The sequence below is a fragment of the Anas platyrhynchos genome, chromosome 1, assembly GCF_047663525.1.
Source record: "Anas platyrhynchos isolate ZD024472 breed Pekin duck chromosome 1, IASCAAS_PekinDuck_T2T, whole genome shotgun sequence".
Taxonomy (NCBI): domain Eukaryota; kingdom Metazoa; phylum Chordata; class Aves; order Anseriformes; family Anatidae; genus Anas; species Anas platyrhynchos.
Window position 1 is genome coordinate 137,259,960 of NC_092587.1, and position 23,363 is coordinate 137,283,322.

Sequence of the window (23,363 nt, forward strand, 5' to 3'; positions counted from 1 at the left end):
AACCATGTTGCTTCTAAGTGGAGTCAACTGTGGGAGACTGGATGAGAATAAGTAGTTTCACGTTGCTTTTCAGCTGCCTCGGTGACCTGGGGCAATTCCCCATGCTGCCGCACTGCCACTGGTACTGACGCAAAGGTCAGTAAACCCAAGCAAGATACAGGAGTGGGGGAAGATGCAGGTGTACTTTGGTTTGGCTTGCCTTATGCTGTGCTGTGAAACTTCGTTAGTAAGCTTTCAGACTAAATTACTGTTTTCAAGCTATTTTTCAGGGTAATAACTAGATTTTACAGAAAGTCTGTCTGGAAAAATAATTTTGAAAGCTTTAAATTGTCAAAGGATGCTCTTGTTAAGCATGTGAAGCCGAATGGGAAACGATGCAGTCAGTGAACTCTTGCAGTAATAAATCTGTCTTTCTAGTTTGGCTAGAAGGAAGATATCTAAGAGCTTACAGAGAACAAGGAAAAAACATCATTTCTTTGAATTAGATAATTGGAAATCTGAACGTCTGCCACAAGGTCAAGCAAGCTTATGTTACAGAAGTTTTTCTTGGCTTGTCCTGAGGGTAGCTGTAAAATTAAGCTTGCTTACCTATTCTGAAGCAGATCTTTGAAAGAACTTTAACATGCCAAAACATTTGGGAGTTTGGAATAGATTTTCTAAAATAATATTTTTTTCCTTGCAGGTAAGTGAATCATTTTCTAGGTATTAGTAGCATGAATCTTTAACCTGGTGTTTTCAGGAGTTAGGTTTTATAAAAGTTACCATGCCACTTATTTATCTAGAGGAAGTGTTGACGTTCTCTGTACAATCAAATAGATAGTAACTCAAAGCAGAAATATTTGAGACTTCATTGGTCAGACTTGAATGGCTATAAAAAAAAAAGTGGGGGGAAGGCAGGAAGGCTGACTGGGTACTCCTTTTATACCTGCTTACTGGTCACATTTTCTTAGATTTGCAAGTAAAATGCACCTTTGATAGACAATAGGGCATAAAATTCAGTATATTCCTACAGAATGCAGTAATTAAATCTTTAAGTTTATGCTGCAATATTTCTTGTTTAAGTTCAACTTTTCAAGTTCATGTGCTAAACTGCATTTATGTCTCTCTACTACCACCCTACTGTCTCTTGGGTCTCCATTTTAACTTTTTTCTGCTTTATTAGTTGAAGAAGGGAACTTCATGCAGCATCTGGTTTTCCTGGTGGGTGACTCAAAGTATCTCTAAGTGGGTGTTTGCAGGGACGTTAGACTTCAAAGAACCAAACTGTATACCTCTGCTGAATAGCTTTTAGTTTGTTACGCACTTTGATATACCCAGGTAATATTTGCATAAAATGTGATATGCAAGAGGACTCAGCCAGTGGAAGAACTAGAATCATTTATGCATAGCACGCTTGAAAAGTATTGCAACATTCTTCTGTGTTTTTTTTTGGTAACATCACTAGTTTAATAGTCAGGTGTTGAACCAAACATTTACCTTTTGGAGAGGGAAAAATATCTTTTTTAGTACAAAATATTTTTTTCAGTAGTTAATGCCACTTTGTTTGGAATTATGGTGTGCCACAATGTAATGTGCACTTGTACGTAAATGCAAAGTACAATTTTTGGAGGGAGGTCCTATTGTCTTGACCCTATTATGTATATTCCATTGACTTTTCTAATCTGGAAGTCTTTATGGCAGCTTATGGTAAATAGTACAGCAAAAGCTGAATGCTGTCTCTGAAAACACATTTTGAATGTTTCCAGAGAAACTGGTATTACAGGTGTTAGTGTCTGTCAAATGTTTGAAAGCATAAAAGGTTTTACATGAAGCTATCTTTTTCTGTAGTCATGTTAAAACAATGCAAATAACAATTAAGTTCAATGAGTTTGACCTAATCAGCAAAATATCTATAAAACACTACATTTATAAACATAATTACCTTGCTCATTTTTCCACAAAGTCCTTTTTAAGTGAGGTTTCACTCACTAGCCTTTGAATGTGAAGCCCATCTGTGAGGTTCTGTGCTTACCTGTAGATGGAAATAGACTTGACTGAGTGTACAGTGTTAAAATATCTGGGAGCAAACGCCCCCTTCCTTCGTGTTTCAGGAGTACATCCTGTCATTGGAGGACTCTTTCATTCATTAAGTGGGGAGAGGGAAAATCACCGTGGTGCTTTTAAAATGAGGTATCTTCATTTTTGTTTAGAAGTTCACTGCTGAGTGTAACTCATCTGTTGGCAGATGTAAGAAGGCAAAACAAGACTGAGCTTCTCTCGTTGGGGTGAGGGGTGGGGAATCTGTTCAATTACTACCAATTACTACCATATTGCTCTACTGTAGTTATAATAATTTACTTTCCATCCGCTGGTAACAGTTGGTAAAGGGTCTAGAGAGCAGCAAAATAAAATAAAAAGCTGCCCTTTGAACAATGACCCCACTGGGATATACATTTCTGCTTCCTTTGTAAAAGTGAAGGCAAATACATGTTGGATAACTGGACAATCCTTATCAGTTTGGAAATGAAAATTGATCATGTGTTAAGAGTTTTTCATGAATTCTTCATAGAGAAATCTAACAAACTTGTTGATGTTTCTATAAACAAGGAATTTTCAGGGAACCATCACTTTCCATCTTTTAGCAAAAAACATAAACTACATTTGCAACTTACAATACAAGTCAAGGACTTTACATACAGGTATCGCAAAGGCCAGTGCACCATTCAGTCCTAACAGTTCAGCACGCATCTGCTTGGATGAGTTATTTACGAGCTCATATAGTCAATATTCCTAACTCCAAGTATGTTATTTTTTGTGCCTTGCCAAGTTTCAGTGGAACTCATCTCTTACCAAGCAAGTTTCTTTTGGCAGTTTAGCTTGCCAGTACTAGACTAGTATTAAAGGGTTTAAGAAAATGTAGGTCAGTTTCTGTAAACACTAAATTGACCACTGAAGTGGCATAGTTGTGTCAAAAGAGTAATGAACAGCTGTTGCAGACTTCCAATTCAAAGTTTTGCCACTAGCAGACTTCTGCCATTTCTTATTAAGGAAGAAATCCCATGGTTAGTTTTAATTCATTTTAGAAGAGCTTAATCTCCCACAATTACGTATTTTGACTGCCCTGAAAGCAGTTCGCTTTACCAGCTGTACAACACATGCATCCACAGAAGGATCTAGCTGAAATTGTAGAGTGCAGTGGCACTCGGAGCCCGTCACACATCCCCTCATTAAAGTGCATACAGGAGAGGAGCCTCAGCTGTACTGGAGGCCTTTCAGTTGTCGGCAGAGTTGAAGCTGACAGAAGAGAAGAGAAGAATCCCTGGCCCTTCTTGGGAAGGCAAGGAGAGGGAGGAGGCGTAATACTAACTCTGTAGTGCATTAGTTGGAGCTGCTCGTTTCAGATGACCAGTTTCTTTCTTTGGTGCAGGCTTTTATCCCTGCGTTGACTGATGCTAACAGTGCAGTCTGATTGTCCAGATGGAAGTTGCTTGTGGCCTTGAAGAAGCATCAGTGTGCTCAGAATGTCCCCATAGCAGATATGGTGGGAGAGCTGTGCTCTGAGCCGGCTGCTGGAGAGCACAGGGAATATTCAGGGTCACTTTGCATTGCACCCAAGATGGTATTGTCAGTAGAGGCCTGTATGTAAGCACCAAATTAATCCATCAGAAGGGCAGGTCTTACATTTTCTGAAGCAAATGAAACATCTTTGTTTTTTTTCTCTCACCCAATTTGAGGAACCAGCATGTAGAAACAGGTATCGTCCTTCATGATAAGGAGAAGGGTTTTGTCTTACAGTGAGTCTGTATTCTGTACTTGAATTGAATAAATTTACTGTTTTACAGATTAAATATTAGATGTTCTTATGCTAAGCATGCAGAATTCAACATGAGGCCTAAATGTAACACTTACCTTAGATATATATGTGAAGAAAATTGTTTTTTCCTGTCTTCAGTTCTGAATCTGTTGCTTAGCTTCTTCCTCAGGATCACTATCTGGAACATCTTTATGACAGACAAAGATGAAAAATAAAAAGCCTCTATTGTATAACTCTTAAATAACACCAAGAAGAGCTACTCTAGTAGGTGTAACTTTACTACAGATCCTGAAATGAGATTGCTACAGGCGCTTAAGAACAACTTTTGACCTGGGCTAATGGAAATCATTTATTATGTACTCTGAGGTACCTGAAGTAAATGAGTAGTTTCTGAGAAGTAATCTTTGCAGTGAAATAGCTCTGTGGCTAGCATTCTCTTTCTCCTGGGACCTTTTCCAATACAGTTTTCCCTCTGACCCTACTTTTCCTTTTAAAAGAAAACTTTCCCTTTGATCTGAGGCTCAAAATTTTCTTAGCTCTTGATTTTGAAGTGCCATGTCTGTCTGTACTATTTTTTTTTGAATAACTGTTTTACCTCGTGTTACCTGAAATGTGAAGGGCACATCAGTGGTCTGTAATCACCACCTGTCCTCTCAGCTGGGGCCTCGCTCACCAGCATGTTAATGCCTGCTCCTCTGTGGTGAGTGGAGCAACTCGTGTGGGAGCAGCTGGCCGGGCAGTTGGGGAAAGGGGAAATAAGGTAACTTTGCTCTTTGCAACAAACATAAGACTTTGGTTCTGTTAAATAAAAGATCATTTGACTGCCAGTGCTCAAAAGCATGCTATAACTAGCATGCTTTTGTGTGGTACCAGCCTGAGGAGCAGGTCTTTGATCTGCCTAGGGTAACTGCTAGGGCCCTGCTAAAGTGCTGATGTGTAGCACTGGGTTTCTAGAACTAAACAAGGTATTAACCCAATTACATATGTTATTTGTAGTGCTGATGGTAATATTACTTTGAAGGTGAAAGTGTTGCTGTCTTTGTTCTTTCCCAAAGTTTTTGGAGTCTACAGGTGGAAGGGATTTTTGATACCCCATGGCACTTCTCTTACAAACTGAGGCCTTGTTAGCTGAGCCCCTAAATTAACGTTGAGGTGTCAGAAAATCTAATTTATAGGTTTCTTAGAAAACAATAGGCAGCAACTGACTCCAGGCGTCTGTTTCAAGGTAACTTTTTCCTCTAGGAAATAGGAGTTGGAACTCAGTTAAGGGATTTCTGCAGCTGGGAGCATGATCAGTGGCTCAAAGTCAAGGAAGGGAAAGAAAGGTTAATTCAGGCTGGTTTAGCATGTGTAGTATTCCAGCAAAGGCTCCTAGATTGGAACCCAGAAAATTTAAAACTGCTCTCAGTAGGTACCTCTTTCTTTCACTGAGATGTGGAAGGGTCTCTGTACAGGCCCTTTGCAAGATGGTAAGAAGTAAAATGAGGGTTCTTTGGTTTGTTGCTTTTTTCTTCAATCTCTGGTTGGAAATGAGATGTAATTCTGGATTTTGAGCATATTTACACTACAATATGCCATCATATAGCATTAAACATTGTTTCTACATTTGGGTAGTGGCCTTGGGATGAAAGACTTCATGTTTAACCACCAACATTAAGTTGCCACAATTCTATTTTTGCCTTGCTTGCTATCTTGGTTTCTCTGTGTTATTGGACTTTTTTTTTTTACACTAAGTACAAGGTGAATTCGTCTTTACTTGGGCTAAATGTGTTTAAATAATTTCTCTTGTTACTGGTCATTGATTTTTCAGTAATGTGCTATATCAGAAATTTCTTGAGAAACAAACTTCAAAGCACTCATGCCATAATTGTGTACAGTGTACCAAAAAAACAAACAAACAAACAAAAAAAAACACACTAAGAATCACTTTCTTCCTTTATGAAACTGAATGCTTTTTAGGAACAAAAACACCAAGCACCTTCTCTGTAATTCTATTAACAGGATGGTAGTTCGCAACAAAGCTGTCATGCTTATTTCAACAGTTTGAAGCTGTAAAACTAGAAATACTTCAAAAGCAGATTCTTTCATGACCTGTCTGTTAAACTAGAAGTTATGTTATGCTATCAGTTTCAGAAGAAAAAATTCAAGTATTTCAGAGGTCTCCAAGAAGCTGTCTGGTATATTAATCTTGAAACTTGATAGGTTGAAGACTGAAATTGTTTTTATTAAATTTTAACATACCAGAAATCTTCCTAAATGACAGTTTTTGGAAATACTCATGAATTTTTCCAATGGGCTCTCATTCAGCCTGTCATCAGAAATCTTTTTGAAGGTGTGTTGTAACAGATAATACCAAGAGAATCAAGTCATCTGAGGATGCCTATTATACATGATTTCATTGTACCTGGCTGTCAAATGTATATTTATCTATTTAGGTTCAGGCGAAGAAAGAAGAAACTTTGCCACCATCGCTTAGTCAAACCATTCCAACTTTCTATTTTCCTCGAGGATGTCCTAAGGAAAAAGTGAATATAGATGCTGTGATTGCCAAAATTGAGAGAACTTTCTCTCAATTTCCGAATGAGAGGGCAACTTTAGACGACATGGGGAAAGTTGCAAAGGTGAGAATTTGCTGGCTGGCTTCTTTCAATACTATATACCTATGGAAAGGAAACAAGAATTGTGCTTTGTTTTCTTGCGTTATGGGTTTTCATTTCCAGCAAGGTAGTGCTAGTAAGACAGCATACCTGATGATGTTGATAGCACAGTTATGAGTGGAAAGCTTTGCATTAAGTCCGTCTTAAAATTTATGTTATTCTTAGAAAATGTAACAAACCATAGAAAACAAAATGTGTTCTTTGTTGACCCATAGACTTAAGACAAAAGCCACTCTTGGTAAGCACTTTGATTTTTAGACCTCTACAAAATTAGTCACATGGTAGAAAATGTTCATATAATTGGTATAAAATCTACAGAGTGCTGTTTTTCTTAAAGCAGTGTCATGAGCATCCATTGTAAAGATGCTGAAACACAGAATCATTTGGTAAACTAAAATTATAACTGTTTAGTCAGTAGTGAAGAGTTAATTTAAAGTTACTGTAGAGTAACAAAATACTAGGCTTACAAAGCAGCTAAGATTATTTATAAATTTTGTCATACACAATAAGCTAGTTAAATCAAATTTGAAATTTCTAATAAGTGCTTGAAATATCAGTGCAAGTCATGGTCTTGGTCATGACTCTTAGGTTCTCATACCTGTCACTTTGCATTTCAAGTCTAGGGCCTAAAAGAATAGAAGCAGGCTCTTCTCCAGAGCAGGATTAGGGGTTGAGTTGCTCCTAGCCTACCTCACCAGAAGAGTTTAACTGCTACGCTGTTAAACAGCTCCTTTCCAACTAGAAGGGGTGCTTCAGCAAGTGAGCTGGAAGGGTCCAGTCAGCTACAACTCAGTGATAAAAGGCAGCCTCCTGAAGGGTAGGGAAAAGCCTCTCAGGCTGAGCAGGATATTTGTCAGAAACGCTTCTGTAAGTACTGGCTAAACTACTGCATGAGAAATAACTGTCCTTTTCTGCCAGTGACTGTGCACATCTTGTAATATTTAGTCTTCTTTGAGATCCAAATGAGCTTCTCACAGATGTTGGCACATCTGACGACTCCAAGGCATAGTCAGTGTCAGGCAAGAGAGCAGCACTTTGCAGTGAGGACTGAGGAAGCTTGGAGCAGACGCAGAAGCAGAGCTGTAGCTGTATGGGAACACTCAAGGTGTGGAGGAGTACCTGCTGGTTACTGTGAAGTGCTGCTGGACAGGACAGGGCAGCCTGCTACCAAAAGTGGGAAAGATGTGCATGTATATGCAATGATGCAGATGACTTGAGCTATCCTCCGAGCCAGATAAATGTAAACTGGCTGTGGTCCAGAAGTTGTGTAACTGTTTGTGCTGCCTGGAGCTCAATTTAAACATATCCAGCCCAATAGCAAGGGCTCTGCTCAGCTGCTTGGAGGGTGGACAGACCAGACATGTGACTGCATTCATCTATTAGGAATGCTGCAAGTTGCTTTGTTTTACTTTCCACTTCTGAATTTTGGCCTAAAGCAGTTGCTTTAAATTAGCTGGTTTGGAGGGTGTAGCTAGTTTCAGAAACAAAATAAAAATAAAATAAAATAAATCTGTGCTTACCATGGTTTCAGTAATGCTTCTAATCCCGTACAGATACATGCAATGTTACAAAAAGGTTTTTCCCATTATGTTCCCTCGATGTTTTTCCTTAACACCTGTAAAATTTAATTTTTTGAAAGACTTAAGAGGGAGTAACCCTCAGATAAGCAGTCTTGTCAATGAATTGACTTGATGTATACTTTAATTATAGGCTTGTGAATGCCCACTTTACTGGAAAGGTCCTCTGTTTTATTGTGCTGGAGGAGAACGAACAGGATACGTGTCAGTTCATAAGTTTGTTGCAATGTGGAGGAAGTAAGTAGATCACTTTTTCAGAGAGATGGTATTTTTAAATGAAACATGGTAGTCTAAGTTCTGAATGAGTTTGTAAAGGGGAAGAAGACACTACCATAACCATTGTCAGTAAACTTTTACCTAGGACAACGTAAGTAGATCATTCCTTTAAAACAAGCAAACAACTCTCTATTACACTTAAAGATTTTTCAATGCTTGTGATAAATGACTGGCTACTGATGGGAAAAGCGAAAACCACGGCACTAATTTGCAGATGTCATTTCTGGACAAATGCTTTCTCTTTTTACTTTCTCTTTAGTTTCCTAGTTCTAACTTGAAAATGTCCTTTCATATAAGCAATTACTTTGAGTACCCCTCCTCAAATGTAAATGTACAAGACTATCGTGCTTTAACTTCCCTTAGAGGGAACTTTGCAATGTGTGATTAATTATCTTTTGAATTAAATGTTGTGGTTGCAGTTCTGTAAGACTTGTTCATGCTAATTTGTATGGGTATCATAGGAGCAATTTTCTGTGTATGGTAGTAAATGCATATCTTTACATTTCAGAATACTTCAGACCTGCTATGATGATGCTGCAAAGTTTGTTCATCTTCTAATGAACCCTGGATGCAACTATTTGGTGCAAGAAGACTTCATTCCTTTTTTACAAGTAAATTGCAACTGAAACTAGTTCTAGAAAACAAAACAAAGTTATGAGCTTGCAGAGTTTTTTAGCTAAACATGTTTTCATGGTCTTCATTAAAGTTTATTAATACTTGGTGTAGCTCACTTTGTGTTGTCCACTGAGTGCTAGTGACTTCTTTTAAAGTTAATCATTTTATGGCTGGTTATATATATATATTTTTAAATCTGCAGTAAGATGTATGGATTTGAAATTGTTTGCAGGAGTAGCTTGTATCAGGAATTTTTAGGATTTTGAAAAGCAGTTGAAGTTACTTATGTCAAGGAGGCCCTTTGGAGGGCAAAGGAAAAGTGGCCTGTGAATTCAAGACGTAATACAATTTCTCTCAAAGAGCAGCGAACAAATTTATAAAACCTGAATTGACTTTTAATGTGTCGTCAGACACAATTACAAGCTACAATAGTCAGTGTTTATCTGGCTAGTTTATTCAAAATCTGCCTATGTAAAATACAGGAAACCTTCAGGTTATATGGCTATTAAGAGATTATTCTTAAAGTCATCAGTGTTTACATGAAGCATGCTATAAATGAAGTTATTAATTATTCTAGTTAATTTGAACCCTCTTGCTTAAGGAAGGAGATATGCTAATCTGTGCTATTTATTTTATACAGTCACTAATGAATACTGTTCAGGATATTGTTATTCCTTTCTCTGTAGGATGTGGTGAATAGTCATCCTGGCCTATCATTTTTAAAAGAAGCATCTGAGTTTCATTCTCGGTACATTACCACGGTAAGTGTTTTTTATTTGGAAAATCTGTTCTTGTTAATTAAGTACAAAAATCAGAATGGTTAAAGTTAGTCAATAAGCATCTTTGTCCTTTGGAGAAAAAAAAAAAAAAGTTGAGTATGCTGTCAGTCTTCATTTCTACTTAACTAGAAGTATTACGAAGAAAATTGATTTATTTTAGCATTGTAGTAGAAAGTGGTGAACTTAATATTAGGAAGAGAAACACTGAATTGTAATAGTGTACAATAAGTTAATGAACATTGGAACAAAGAATGTGCTGTTATCTTAGACTGACTTGATTGTGGGTTTAGACTGTAGTCATTAGAATCCCACCCTTATTCTGCGATTAATTAAATGCAATTTTGAATGAAAAGCCTATATTAACATGATTATGTTCAGCATCAAGTAAAGTAATGTTAATATTGAAGCTGCTTACCATTTTTCTCTCTGGGGATTTTTCTTTCTAGGCAGGTTTTTTATACAAAAAAAAAAAAAGCTTCACTTCTTTCTTCATACAGTTACATGACTGAAGTATTCTTTACGTACACAAGGGAAAAATCAGTGACATTATATTTTCTTAGCTGTAGACTAGATACCCAATTCCGCTGAAGTCTCAAAAGATGAAAACTCCACAAAATGACGTTCCATTCATTCTGTGCATATGAAAACTAGTTTAACGAATATTCACCAACACAAACCATGTGGAGTTGGTCATATTTTATCCAGCTTATGGTTTTACCCAGACCTAAATGTGGAAGACTTTTTGAAGTGTTTGGTTTTGGTTCCTCCTATCCTTCCTATAGAGACTGCCAGCCTATCAAGTAGGTCCTGATGTATTAGTTTTTACTTCTTTTTGTAATCATTACATGAGCTCCCGGAGCCTTCTTGCCAAATGTGACTAGAGGAAATGTTCTGCCTGTGAGAGTAGTTCTCTTGATTAATGGATTGTGGTTTGTATCAAAGCCTGCTCTGCTTAAAATCATGAAAGCTTGCTGAAGGAAGGAAAAAATCCTGCCACTTCCAGTTACTTTTCTTTGGATGAACAGCTTATTTGAGTAGGTCTGGGGCTAGCAATATTGAGTAAACCAGTGCTGGCAGCACTTTACTGACAACACTTAATATAGTTTCAAGAGAAATCCACATTTAATCAAAATTCCAAAAAAGAAGCTAGTATTTTTAATAATGTAGTAAGAATATTTGGAATGCCATTCTGCAGATAAAAAATGGCAAGAGGACTCTGCTGTTATTTCTTGTCTTGTTTCAGGATGGAGTAACTGTTAGTGGTAAATTGACCTATACAGCCTTCTAAAATTCTGTCCTAGAAACTGTTCCTAATATAGGTGACTTTTCTAGAAGATAAAGTAAGGCATTTTGGACCAGGTGATCTTGGAGGTATTTTCCAACCTTTATGATTCTATGATCTTATGCATTCACCTGTATTCAAAATAGCCTTAATCTTGCTACATGAAACTTTAAAGGGTGTTGTAAGCGTTGCAGTTGAATATTTAATCTCTGTTCATGCTAATTCCAGTTAGCAGTTAAATGAACCATTTTTTTGCATTTTTTTTTTGCAGTTTGTGTGTATATATATGTGTGTGTGTGCATGTGTATGCATACATACGCTTCATAAATCTATTTAGTGCAGCAGGTGTTTATTCTTCAACCATGGAAGCAACTGATTCTGTCTGCTAGGCAGTGATATCGGTTGGTTGGTCAGCCTAGTGGTAAGGCTAGGTGCACATGTTCAAGATAAAGCTGAATTACATTACAAACACTTGTCCTGACAAATGGGATACTACGTTTAGTCTGCAAGTATGTTGTATGTACATCTTAACTATGAATTCTTGAAATTGCAATCTCCACAGTTTCCTCTCCCTTATGACAAACCGTTGTGCAGCCTAGTAAGGAAGGCAATTCTCTGACAATTGGCTTGTACTCTGCTTCAATTCACTTTAGAAAACTGTCTTTTATGCCTGTTCCCAGTTGTCTCCAGCAAACATTCAATTTTGTTTTTATTTTTAGACCAGTTAAATGTATAACAGATGAGATAATGACATGCAGATGGATTAAGTTGCAAAGCTAAGGCAAAACCTTTTTAGAAAAAATTGCTTTGTAGTATAAGCCAAAAATGGGCCTTCCCTAAACTCACAATTAGAATTGAGCTAATTAAGTTTCAGAAGCAGGCTGGTCTATTCTCCTTTCTACATCTAGGGAGCCAGCTGTTCTTTTTCAAAGTGTGTGCTGCAGAGCTTACTGTATGCAACAGTTTAAGCTTTATTTTAAAGAATCATGAACAAAACTCTTCTGTTTGTACTTCAAAATTGTTGTTGTCTTTAAACTATTGGTATGCTTCAATTAAAACCTGAGGTAATGAAAAGGTCTTTAGTTTGAAAGAGGTTTTTATTGGGAGAGGAAGGAATTCCTAAAAATATGGCCTTTCTTGGCTAATAACTACTGTTGTGAGTAAAATGCTGTGCATGCAACATTTAGTGCATTGCTAATCAGCAGGTATAATCCATTTCCAGTTAAGCAGTTACAGTTGATAATATCTTAAATTTTTTTGGTCTACTTTATTATTGATGAATGAATTATCTAGAATGTTTATCTGGTTGAATTCAGTATTCACCTCAAAAATGTTTTACTTAAAAACTAAGAGAAATTGTGTTTTAAAGGCTCATGTTTGTAAATTAAAGCTAAGCAGGTTGTGCTAAATGCATGAGTTTACCTAAATTATCCACCAGTGAAACTGATTTAAGTAGAAGTGTTGGATACTTAGCTGAATGAATTTGCTTCTGGTTCCAGTATCACTCTTGCCGTAGAAAACAGTGTATTTCTTGCTAGCTTTTTGTTATTCAGTTAGAAATAGTTTGTGCTATTTTTAGTAGTAGTGTCAGTTTTTTCCATCTAACTTTAAATAGAATGAAATGGGGGGGTAGGGATGCATTGTCTGTCCACCTGCAGGAAGTATTGTTCCTGTTAGATGTTGTTTGGTTGTATTTGTGGACTTGAGAATTCATGGCATCCATGTCCCCTTTTTGTTTGTCACTTCATTTATGAAGTAAAATTTTCATAGCAAATATGGGTCTTTAAATCCAAAGCCATGAGATACATTAATGGGTTTATCAGATGATATCCTAAAGTTTTGGAAGACTGGGAGGCAGTGAAATTGTCAATAGATGAATTCTGGATAGCTTGTGAATATTCTGCAGCTTCACTGTGTGGGGCATGGGTTCTGCAGCATCAAAGTAAGAGTTACCTAGATTAGATATAGATGGAAGTAGCTTGGGAATGTGACATAGGAGAAGCATCAAAGTGCAAGTAATGGAAAGAACAGACTTCTAAGCCCTTCAGTTTTGGGGAAAGATGGAGTCCTGTAATGTAGCTAAGGCTTATCTTTGATCACAAATTTCTAGGAGGGTGCTTAGTTAGCATACTGAAGATGACCTCTTCATTTTCTTTTTCTTACAGGTTATACAGAGAATATTTTATACAGTAAATAGGTCCTGGTCTGGGAAAATAACCTGTAATGAGCTCAGGAAAAGCAACTTTTTGCAGGTACACAATATCTAAAACTTTGCAAGATGTTTCTACAAGTTTAAAAACTGTATTAACTAAATGTTTAAGGGAGTAATGTAAGAAGCATTTATTCTTTTTGCAAAACTGGTGGGACTAAATTGCATTAATACATATACAGGAGAGTATGTTTAAATGTCATCTTTTATCTAGACCTGTCTATGTGTAAATTTGATTAGCAGAAATCTGTCTTCGTTTTTCTATGGACATATTAGCTTTCAACCTTTTCTGTTAAGTCTTTGCTGTCATTCTGCATGGTGTGCCCTGTCTCTGAAGATAAAAACTTATCCATTTAAATATTGTTAGGTAATAGTAATTAGTTTGGTTATCAGAACTCAGATCACTCAGCAGCTGTCTTAGAAATTCTTTAATGTGTTCTACTTATCCTTCTGATAATAGAATGTGGCATTATTGGAAGAGGAAGCTGATATTAACCAGCTGACAGAGTACTTCTCATATGAACATTTCTACGTTATCTATTGCAAATTTTGGGAGCTGGACACAGACCATGACCTCTATATTGATCGGAAGGATTTAGCTCGACATAATGATCATGGTATGACAAATGAAGCATCTTTCTTTACATGTGTTAAATGATCTGTAAGCTTTCACCTGAGGAAGTGGTTAGCCACAAAGGACAGCGTTCATGAGTCTGTAGGTGTAGGTGATCCTGCTGACTCAGGAAATAAAGTAGGGCAAGTTATTTCTGATGCTATCTTGTGTCTAGCAATACCTAATTTGAGGAAAACCCTCAATTTGAATTCTGACTGTGGTGAAGAAGAGGAGGAAATAAGTTTGAAAGTCTGTAGGCTTGACTGGGGAGAAGGGGAGACAAGAGGAAATGACCTCAAGTTGTGCCAGGGGAGGTTTAAATTGAATATTAGGAGAAATTTCTTCACTGAAAGTGTTGTCTTTACTGAAGGAGCTCTGAAATATTGGAACAGGCTGCCCAGGGAAGTAGTTGAGTTGCCATCCCTAGAGGTCTTCAAAAAATGTGTAGATGTAGTGCTTAGTGACATGGTTTAACAGTCAGCTTGGCAGTGCTAGTTAAAGGTTGGACCAGATGATCTCAGAGGTCTTTTCCAACCTAAATGATTCTGTTATTCTGTGATTCTTGCAAACATACGTTGTTGCTTTGCTTTTTTTAAGGTTTTGTTGACTCAGCTGCAGGACATTTTGTTTTAATACCATTTAGTGGCTTTACCTCTTCTGCATTCACAACATACAATGACTTTGAGATCCTGTAGTCTTGTATACTCGCACCTATTTTAAATATTCTTGTAGCTTTTATGGAACTGCTGTGTTTTCTTGTTCTGTTTGCTGTGTCTATTGTCATCTTTGTCCTCTTCAGGACTAGAAAGCTTACTTAAATGCTAAGTAACTAAAGAATATGATGCTACATTAAAAAGGAACAAAAAGCATTCTGATAGCTTCTGAAAGCTTGCCTGCAGAAGTCTATACTTTAGCACACCGAGGAAGGGAAGCTTTTTTCATTTGAGAGGTTGCTTTAGTAGGTACAGTGTAAGAAAGCAAGCAGAACTGATATCAGGCCATAGGCAGTTTATTTTGCACTGTTTTTGTATCCTTTAAGCCTAGAAATATTGATTAAAGCTTAACAGTTGCTGTCTGATGAGACCTAGACTAAATAAGAGCATAAAATGGACCTGATACACAGATTTAGTCATAAAAGCTTCTATTTTTGTGTAAAAAAGAAATCTACATTCATCAATCCCTTCCTTTCTTGTCACTGGTTTAAAATTAGATCAAACATGTGGAAAGAACATGGAAAGAAAGTACTGAAGTATTTAGGTATTGTTGGAAAGACTGAGCAACTTCAGTGTTTCAAAATTAGATAGGAAGATAGCAGCATATGTCTGAAACAAATTGGCAATCCTACAGTTCTGCGGATAGATGTTAGTAGGGGCCAATATTCCTACTGAAATAATGTGGTGGTGGCATCTTCTAAAGTATATAAAACAGATGACCAGTTTGAATCGTTAACCACTTGGCTGAATTATCAGTATTTCTACAGTGTTGAAAAAGGAATTGAGATCTAGAATAATCAGAAGTAATTCTGCTTCTATGAGAATAGGGTTGTATGCTGCTTTGAGTGCCTTCCACAAATTCCTCAAGTTGCTCTGCATGTCCCTTACAGGGGTAGTGTTCAGTTAAGACATGTATCTAAAAATCCCTGGAAGTGTTTCAAAATAGAAATATGAATCACAACCATGTCAGAAATAGACCCATGTCAGAATCAACTAGATATGCTCATTATGCATTAATATGCAATTCTGTTTTGGCCCTTTGCCAAAAGCAGGGTCACAAGCTAATGGTACTTGAAAACATTGTTTACTTGTCTTAGAACTAGTAAATGATGTCTTACTAATCAGCCAGTCATTACTTCTGTTATGCTACTATTTCTGTATCAAGTCTGAATTCAAAGCTGGTTGTTCGGCTCTAGCTTTGCTCTGGAGACTGTTAAGTCGTCCTTTCTGAGAGAACTCAAAGGGATTAATGAGTGCTAGAGTTGATCTTTCTTACAGGTATGTGTTTATGTGAGGTTTCCAATAAACTCTTCAACTAGACAGTACAAAGCAAAAATAATTTGTACACAACTGACAGAACTTTAAACCTTTCTTTCACAGCAATATCAAGTAGAATGATAGAGAGGATCTTCTCAGGAGCAGTAACAAGGTAATTATTTTGTATACTGATCTAAATCCAATCTAATACTTATATGCTTGCTGGTTAAACTGTGTGTGATTATTCCCAGGATAAAATGACCTCATTTGAAACAGAACATTGAATTTCAGTACTTAATATTGTTGCTAAAACTTGAGAGTATTCATGGAATCTCTGGCTCAATCCAAGATTGGATTTACTCTTTAATCTTTACTCTTCTTTATCCATATGAACACTCATTGTTTGCTATTATATGGCTTAGCAGGGATGGGAATGAGGGAGGAAAAAATGTTGGCATTGTCTTTCTGTCCCTGTAACCTGTAGAATTTTCAAAGGGATTTGGGCTTTTTAACTACTACTAATAAAATGAACACTTGCATAACAAATTTACAAAAATGAATCTATGTGATATATGCAGCTAGAAAGTTACCAATAAACTGAAATAACAAAAGCTGAAATGAATGGTATAGACATTGGCAGGCATGTCTAGAGTTCATTCCATCACAAGTTTTTTGGGCAAGACAAAACATACACAGAATCACAGAATCACAGAATCTCTAGGTTGGAAGAGACCTCAAGATCATCGAGTCCAACCTCTGACCTAACACTAACAGTCCCCACTAAACCATATCCCTAAGTTCTACATCTAAACGTCTTTTGAAGACTTCCAGGGATGGTGACTCAACCACCTCCCTGGGCAGCCTGTTCCAATGTCTAACAACCCTTTCAGTAAAGAAATTCTTCCTAACATCTAACTTAAAACTCCCCTGGCGCAACTTTAGCCCATTCCCCCTCGTCCTGTCACCAGGCACATGGGAGAACAGGCACGTTGTATCTTTCTAGATATCATAAAGATAACAGCAAAAAAAAAGGGGATTTTTTGGGGGAATGAAATATAACGTGCCTATTAACTGCCTACCCGACTCTTTGCTAGAGAGGTTGACTGTCTTCAGAATACATTTGGGTGCTATGTTCTGTAGTATGAGTAGAAACAGATATAATTATGTTCTTGTCACATACGCTTTATTTTTTTCATTTCTATCTTTATACTTGCATTCCAACACTACTTCTAGCTGAGGAAGATAAGTAAAACTTTTGGTTCTTCTAGACAGAGTGCTGTCCAACTACTACCTTCCTCTTTAAATATCCACTGCAGTAGAAACAGAGTTCACAAGCTCCCTTATCCTGAGTGACCGTAGGCACTGACATGTTTCCTTCAAACACTGCATCTTTTGGGAGATAAATGTAGTTAATAGCACCAAGGGAAAATATTCCTTAATTCTAGTAAAACATCTGTCTTAAAATAAATTCTCTATATTTTTTTTCCCACATCGGCTGTCAAGAGGTAGAAAAGCACAAAAAGATGGAAAAATAAGCTATGCTGACTTTGTCTGGTTTTTGATATCTGAAGAAGACAAGAAGACACCAACTAGGTAAGAGTGAATTTGTTTTAGCAGAAATAGACTGGCTTTATTGGTTTTCCAGTCCTAAAAAGAGGAGATTTCTGTTGCTCAGATAGAACTTTAGAAGAGACTAAATTGACTGGGGAAACTGGCTCAGTTAGTTGAATCATTGTTATCTTTTTTAGTGTTGTTCTATTGTTGCTGGTATAAAGATCTGTTTCAGTGGTTTCTAACAAGCTAACTACATGTTATTATTCATATGTTGCTTGTTATTGACAAGAACATAAAAGGAAACCACAGGTGTTTCTTGATGCCGGTGGCTTTGGGGAGCCATACAGTTAGCACTAGCTATAGAACATTCACAAACTTATTGCTTGATTTTATTGCATTATTGGCTTGTTCAATTTGAAAAAAGAACTTAGTTCTGATGCACAATTTCATTTTCCATTGGCTCCCTTGATTATTTTTTTATGTAAAGTTATATGTTCTAGTCCTTTCCTTTTTTACCCCTCACAATTAAAGTGTGTTTTCAAATGCAAATGTTGTGTGGTAGGGCAACTACCAGAAGCTATTATCACAATAGGTGTTTCTTGTCTAATGACTTCCTATGGTATTACAGAATGTAGTCTTAAGTTTTAAATCTGTAAGTAGTATAGCCTTTAAAACAAGCATCATAAATTCTTAAAACTGTTTGCGTAAACAGTTCTTTGTTATTAAATACATAATTTCAGCATTGAATACTGGTTTCGCTGCATGGATCTTGATGGGGATGGTGTTTTGTCTATGTATGAATTGGAGTACTTTTATGAAGAGCAGTGCCAAAAATTAGATAACATGGCCATAGAACCTTTGCCATTTGAAGACTGTTTGTGCCAGATGCTGGATCTCGTGAAGCCACAATATGAAGGTAATGAAATCCTTTTCCATTCTTTAACTTCTGCTTCTCTGGGCTAAGAGTTAGTGTTACCCCTAGGAGCAATCAGTTGGTTATACCCAGAATAAACCTTTATTTGGTGGTCATCTCTAAAGCCTATTAGTGTTTATTAATTGAATGGTCTTCCAAGGACAGGCAGGCATTCATTTCCACATTAAAATTGAATACACAATATACTGCTTTAAAATTCCATGAACTCTTAAACATGGCTACAAGCCCAAATTTGTCTCATATAAAATCTTTCCTGCTGCCTGAGGTGATGCCCTCAAGAAATGCTCCTGACTGTTCCACTGACTTGCTGCTTACCTATTCCACAACTCAGTTAAATGAGATTCCTTCAGATCGAGCAATTTCTAAATGGTGTTTGTGTCTATAGATCATTATTATCAGACTTCTTTTAGGTTACAGGCCTAAACTCCCATCAGGAAATTAGTCCAAGATCATTGTTAGTCCCATTAGTCCAAGATCATCTTGGACTCGATCTTCAGGTCTCTTCCAACCTAGAAATTCTGTGATTCTGTGAAATTCATGACAATGGTCTTAGAGGTAGCTGAATTTTAAACCATCCGTAGTTGTTGGCCATTTTCTGCATTCATTTGAACCTTCAATAGGCCTGCATTCTACCTTCCTGCATTTGACACATGATCTTTAGCTGATCAAAACCGAGCTTACATCTTATGCCTGGAAAAAGAAAAGAAAAAAAATTATAATGGAGCATGATGCTTGTTTCTTAATTGCTGTTCTGTGCTGCTCTGTACTATAAGTGTTTTGTATGCTTTGGTAAACATATTACTGCAGTGTTAAAGTGACATCCTGCATGTTCATGGCCTCTACCTCTGCTGTTTCTGCTATTTGTCTTGAGTTTGATAAAACTGTTCTATCAGCAGTGGATTGGTCTTCAGGGACTTCTTCTTGAACTCAGGACAACTGAGGTCAACCTGCATCTGAATTTAATGTCTGAACACTCCTTTCTAGTTAACACTAATAATCCTTATTATGGCTAGGCTTTTTAATGTGAACTTCAGTGTGTAAAAGGACTTGGCTTATGCACTAATTGCTATTCTTGTACAGAGTCTGCATTGCAACAAATGTAGAACTTGCATATTTGCACTTGAAGTGTTTGATAGGAATGATAACCTCTAACTCTTATACTATCGTCTGTTTTTTATGGTAAAAGGAAATTGTTGAATGCTTATTCTTTTGTCTATCAAATATGTTGTGCTAGTGTCTCACACTTAGGCATTTTTGTAGATGAAGCACTGAGTTGCCTACTTGAATTTCAAGTATCACTTCAATAGTGTGTAAGAGGGTGGCTCTGTTTACTGTTCATAAAATTATGGCTAGTGTATAAAAATATGTAGTCTTGCCTATTGCCCACCTTCTTTCCAGTATTAAGAACATTTAATTACAGGAAACTTAGCTCTGTTGAAAGAAAGGCACTTATCTTTTATGGAGATAAATTTCACATGCCAGAGGAACTGAAATAGCTCAAAACTAGTTTTAAAGAAATAAAAGCACATTATTTCAACCAAGTTGAAATGAATTTGCTAGGTAAAAATGCTAATTTATCATCCGCCTTTAGAAATGTAAAAGAAAAAGTTGTAATAAGTATGTTCTGGCTGGAAGCCTAGTCCTAGATATCAGTGGAATGGAGTCCTGCATCAACATTCACTTGTAATGCAAGGGGGGTCAGGGCGAACTAAAGAAGTGAAATAAACTCTGAAGAAATCATTTGTTATATGCTTGCCTACAGTAACATCCCAGACTTAAGGTGTCCTTCCAGTCTTGTATGTTGTGCTTCTGAAAGGCAGATGTTTTGATGGTGCCTCAGTTCTGCATTCAAAATGAAACAAGATTGGCGTGTCTGATCCATATGATGAACTGGTGAAAGGAGGCTGTGAAAGGTCTCAACCAAGAGAAGAGTTATTTAGGACAACAAAAATAAAAGCTACTCATAAAGAGCTATTTGTTTTCCATGTCACGCAGTTTTTGTTAAAAAGATGGATTACTAAAAAGATTCATCCATTTTTCTAACACAACCCAGCCTCAGCAATTGATACTTCAGTTGGTAGATTTGAAACAAAAAGGTAACTTCATATAACGTGTAGCTGCACTGTGATACAATTTGCAAAGGATGCTTTGTACCAAAACCCACATTCATGAATTTGTACAGATGTAGATCTAGCAATTTCAATTTCATTCTGTTCCTGTTGGTCTTTGAGAGACAGTGTGGGTGTCTGCATGAGCAGTAGGTAGTGAAGCTCCCATTGCAGTAAATGGAAACTGGAGAGCAAATCAGTGAACCAAATATAGGCGTCTAACTTAAATTGGGAGCTTATATAACTAGGACTCAAATCAGTTGCTTGGTTGTGGAGAGTTGCTGCCACTTGAGATGACCCGATACACCAGACATCTGTGCCAGTCTGACAGATACGACACAGGTGCCGTGAGGGATTTGTCGTTCTGGAGCATCAGCTGTAAGCCAGGCAGAATACATGAGGGCTCCTCAGATGGTGGCAGATGTGTGGCAACCATTTCCAAATGGGATTCAGATTCAAAGACCTCTGCTTCCCTCTGATGCCCTTGAGTTATACATTGTTAAAGATGGGATGCTCTGCTGAGGAAACACTGTTGTAAGTCTGGCTTTTGAGCTCTTCCATAACATCTGCAGTTAGCTACTCCTTGACAACAGAAGACTGCCCATATATAAGGTGAATTAATAAAGGAGAGCTGTAAGGACAGCCATCTGTCTTTCCTTGTATGTCTGGCATTTCTGAGTCTTTCTGCAGAAGCTTAATATTCAGCCTTGAAATAAGGTAACATTTCTGAGCAACATAACAAATACTTATAACACTTAGCAGATCCATTGTTTTGGGCTTTTGAAGGGTCGCTTTATAAAATAAAATACTTCTGAATGTTTTGCCTTCCACTCAAACAATAAATACTGGTCAGCCTAGACAAAAGAAACAAATTACGTTTATGGAAAATTCACTCATATGAAGCACAGTCACATGCCTAGGTCTAAAATAGATGCTGGAATTTTTGGGCCAAATAGAAATTATTTTTCAAGTAGGAGTTGAAGGAGCTTAGTGAGATGGATTACCTTCACTTGTATAATGCAGAATAACTTAAGCAAAAAGAAAGGGGGAATCGCCTTCATTCAGGGAAGAGAAAGGGATGCTGAAAGAGGAGATTCCTACCTGCTACCCAAACACTTCTTAGGAAGGAATGGCTAGCTCTGTGAAGGCTTCTGTCTCATAGGAAGTTTGGACAATTGGCTTAAATGATCTTTAAGTCTAGGTATGGTAGACTGCATATGGTAGACTTCTTCAATAGGAAGTGCTTCACTAGGGTGATAGCTAAAACACAGAAAAAAAATCTGAAGTACTTAAAGGTTTTGTCTGTTTTGAAGGACGCTTTTCTAGGTAGGTATTTCATCTTTTCAGTCCTCTGCTATTGTATTGAGCATCAGTAGCAAATGATCTTGAGCATAATGATGATTTAAGAAAGAATATTATTCAAAAGTTTTTGGCAAAAGATATTTAGAGTTATAATTATCCTCTCTCTTAATCTTGTTTACAGGAAAAATTACTCTGCATGATTTAAAGAGATGCAAGTTGACAAATGTGTTTTTTGATACTTTTTTCAACATTGAAAAATACCTCGACCATGAACAGAAAGATCAATTTTCTATGTTGCGGGTGAGTTTGAAGCTGTAAAAGTCTCTTTAGCTACGTGCTTAATGATTAATACAGCTTTGTATAACTTGCAATGTGATTGTTTAGGATGGTGAAGGCGAAAGTCAAGAGTTGTCTGACTGGGAGAAGTATGCTGCTGAAGAGTATGATATCTTGGTAGCGGAAGAGGCAGCAAGTGACCAGTGGAATGACGGGTAAGAACATAGCAGGAGAGTTGGCACAAGTCCTTTTTACTGATTCAGAGCCTCACAATCACTGCCACTGTTAATGCTGTTTTTGTAGACCATTATTGTTGGTTGTGTTTAGCCATGTGCTCAGTGAGGCAGAAAGAACCTCCCTTAGAACCTCCCTTGTATCTAGAATGAAATATTCTTTGACAGTTTGTGATCACACGAATTTTGTCAAAGAAAAGGTCCTACATCAAATTTTCAGCGGAAAGGTGATTTTAAACAGCTTCACAGCTAAACATGATACAACACAGTTTCTCTAGCTTGTTGAGTCAATGAAGAGCATCATTAAGAGTTTTATGGAGGAAAGACTGAGTTCTGAACTAAAAATTATATTGGCTTAAAGTATTTCCTAATTGTTCTGTGAGAGTAAACGTGAAAATTCTTGCTCTTTCAGAATCACTCCCTTATATTTGCTAGGCGACTTCCAGAACCTCTTGGAATTGTGCTGTACTTGGAGTCAGGTTTTCAAATCTTGTTTTCAGGTGGAAGCACTAAAGCTCAGCTTCCAAAATCCTGAATTTGCCTTTCACCTTTTCATTATTTAAAAAGATAAGTAAAAAGGTACAACTTTAACTTGTTTTAGGCCTTAAGTTGAGGGACTTGTCTAGAGAAAACACGTTTTCCTGCTTTTCCTATATCAGAAAAACAAGATCATCTTCTATGCCAGACAGCAATATTCATCTTTAAAATGTCTGTTGTTCTTGGCAAGGATTTAGGGAATTACTGGCTTGATGTTTAGGAAACTGTTCTAAAAGGTGTCCTGGCCCTTGGGAGGGGGGTTGGAATTAGATGATCCTTTCCAACCAAAGTATTCTACGGTTGTAAAACATGCAAGCAAAATCTTCTCAACGTACTAAGTTCAAGAAACTAAATTCAAAAAACTTCTTAAAAGAAAGCATATGAGGGAAGAGTTGTCACCTAGTCTCTTCAACAGGGAGGGCATCACACTTAAGTCCTTTTGGAAGCCTCCCCAGAAGTGATTAATATTACAGAATTAACAAGCCAAAAATATTACTGAAGCTTTGCTGTGCTGTGAGTTAGGCAATATTAAGCCTTCATTGCATTTATCTTTTCTTCTCTAAAGCTTAATTTATGCTAAGCTTGTGGTAGGTATAGAATGTGTATTTGCATTTTTGACACTCATGTGACGCTAATGCAGAGCATAAT

At 37.1% G+C, this 23,363-nt stretch overlaps 1 protein-coding gene across 4 annotated transcripts in view; it reads left to right on the forward strand.

Annotated features, from left to right (window-relative positions):
• The window catches only part of PPP2R3B (protein phosphatase 2 regulatory subunit B''beta), a 49,731-nt gene that overhangs the window by 22,833 nt on the left and 3,535 nt on the right, over positions 1-23,363 (forward strand). For all 4 annotated transcript variants that reach the window (XM_027447015.3, XM_027447011.3, XM_005025380.6 and 1 more), the window contains 11 exons: positions 6,229-6,414; positions 8,161-8,264; positions 8,812-8,914; positions 9,605-9,679; positions 13,145-13,231; positions 13,649-13,805; positions 15,895-15,943; positions 17,275-17,364; positions 18,066-18,241; positions 21,851-21,969; positions 22,054-22,160. In XM_027447015.3, the coding sequence (XP_027302816.1) occupies positions 6,229-6,414; positions 8,161-8,264; positions 8,812-8,914; positions 9,605-9,679; positions 13,145-13,231; positions 13,649-13,805; positions 15,895-15,943; positions 17,275-17,364; positions 18,066-18,241; positions 21,851-21,969; positions 22,054-22,160 (1,253 nt within the window). The remainder of the gene's footprint in view (positions 1-6,228; positions 6,415-8,160; positions 8,265-8,811; positions 8,915-9,604; positions 9,680-13,144; positions 13,232-13,648; positions 13,806-15,894; positions 15,944-17,274; positions 17,365-18,065; positions 18,242-21,850; positions 21,970-22,053; positions 22,161-23,363) is intronic.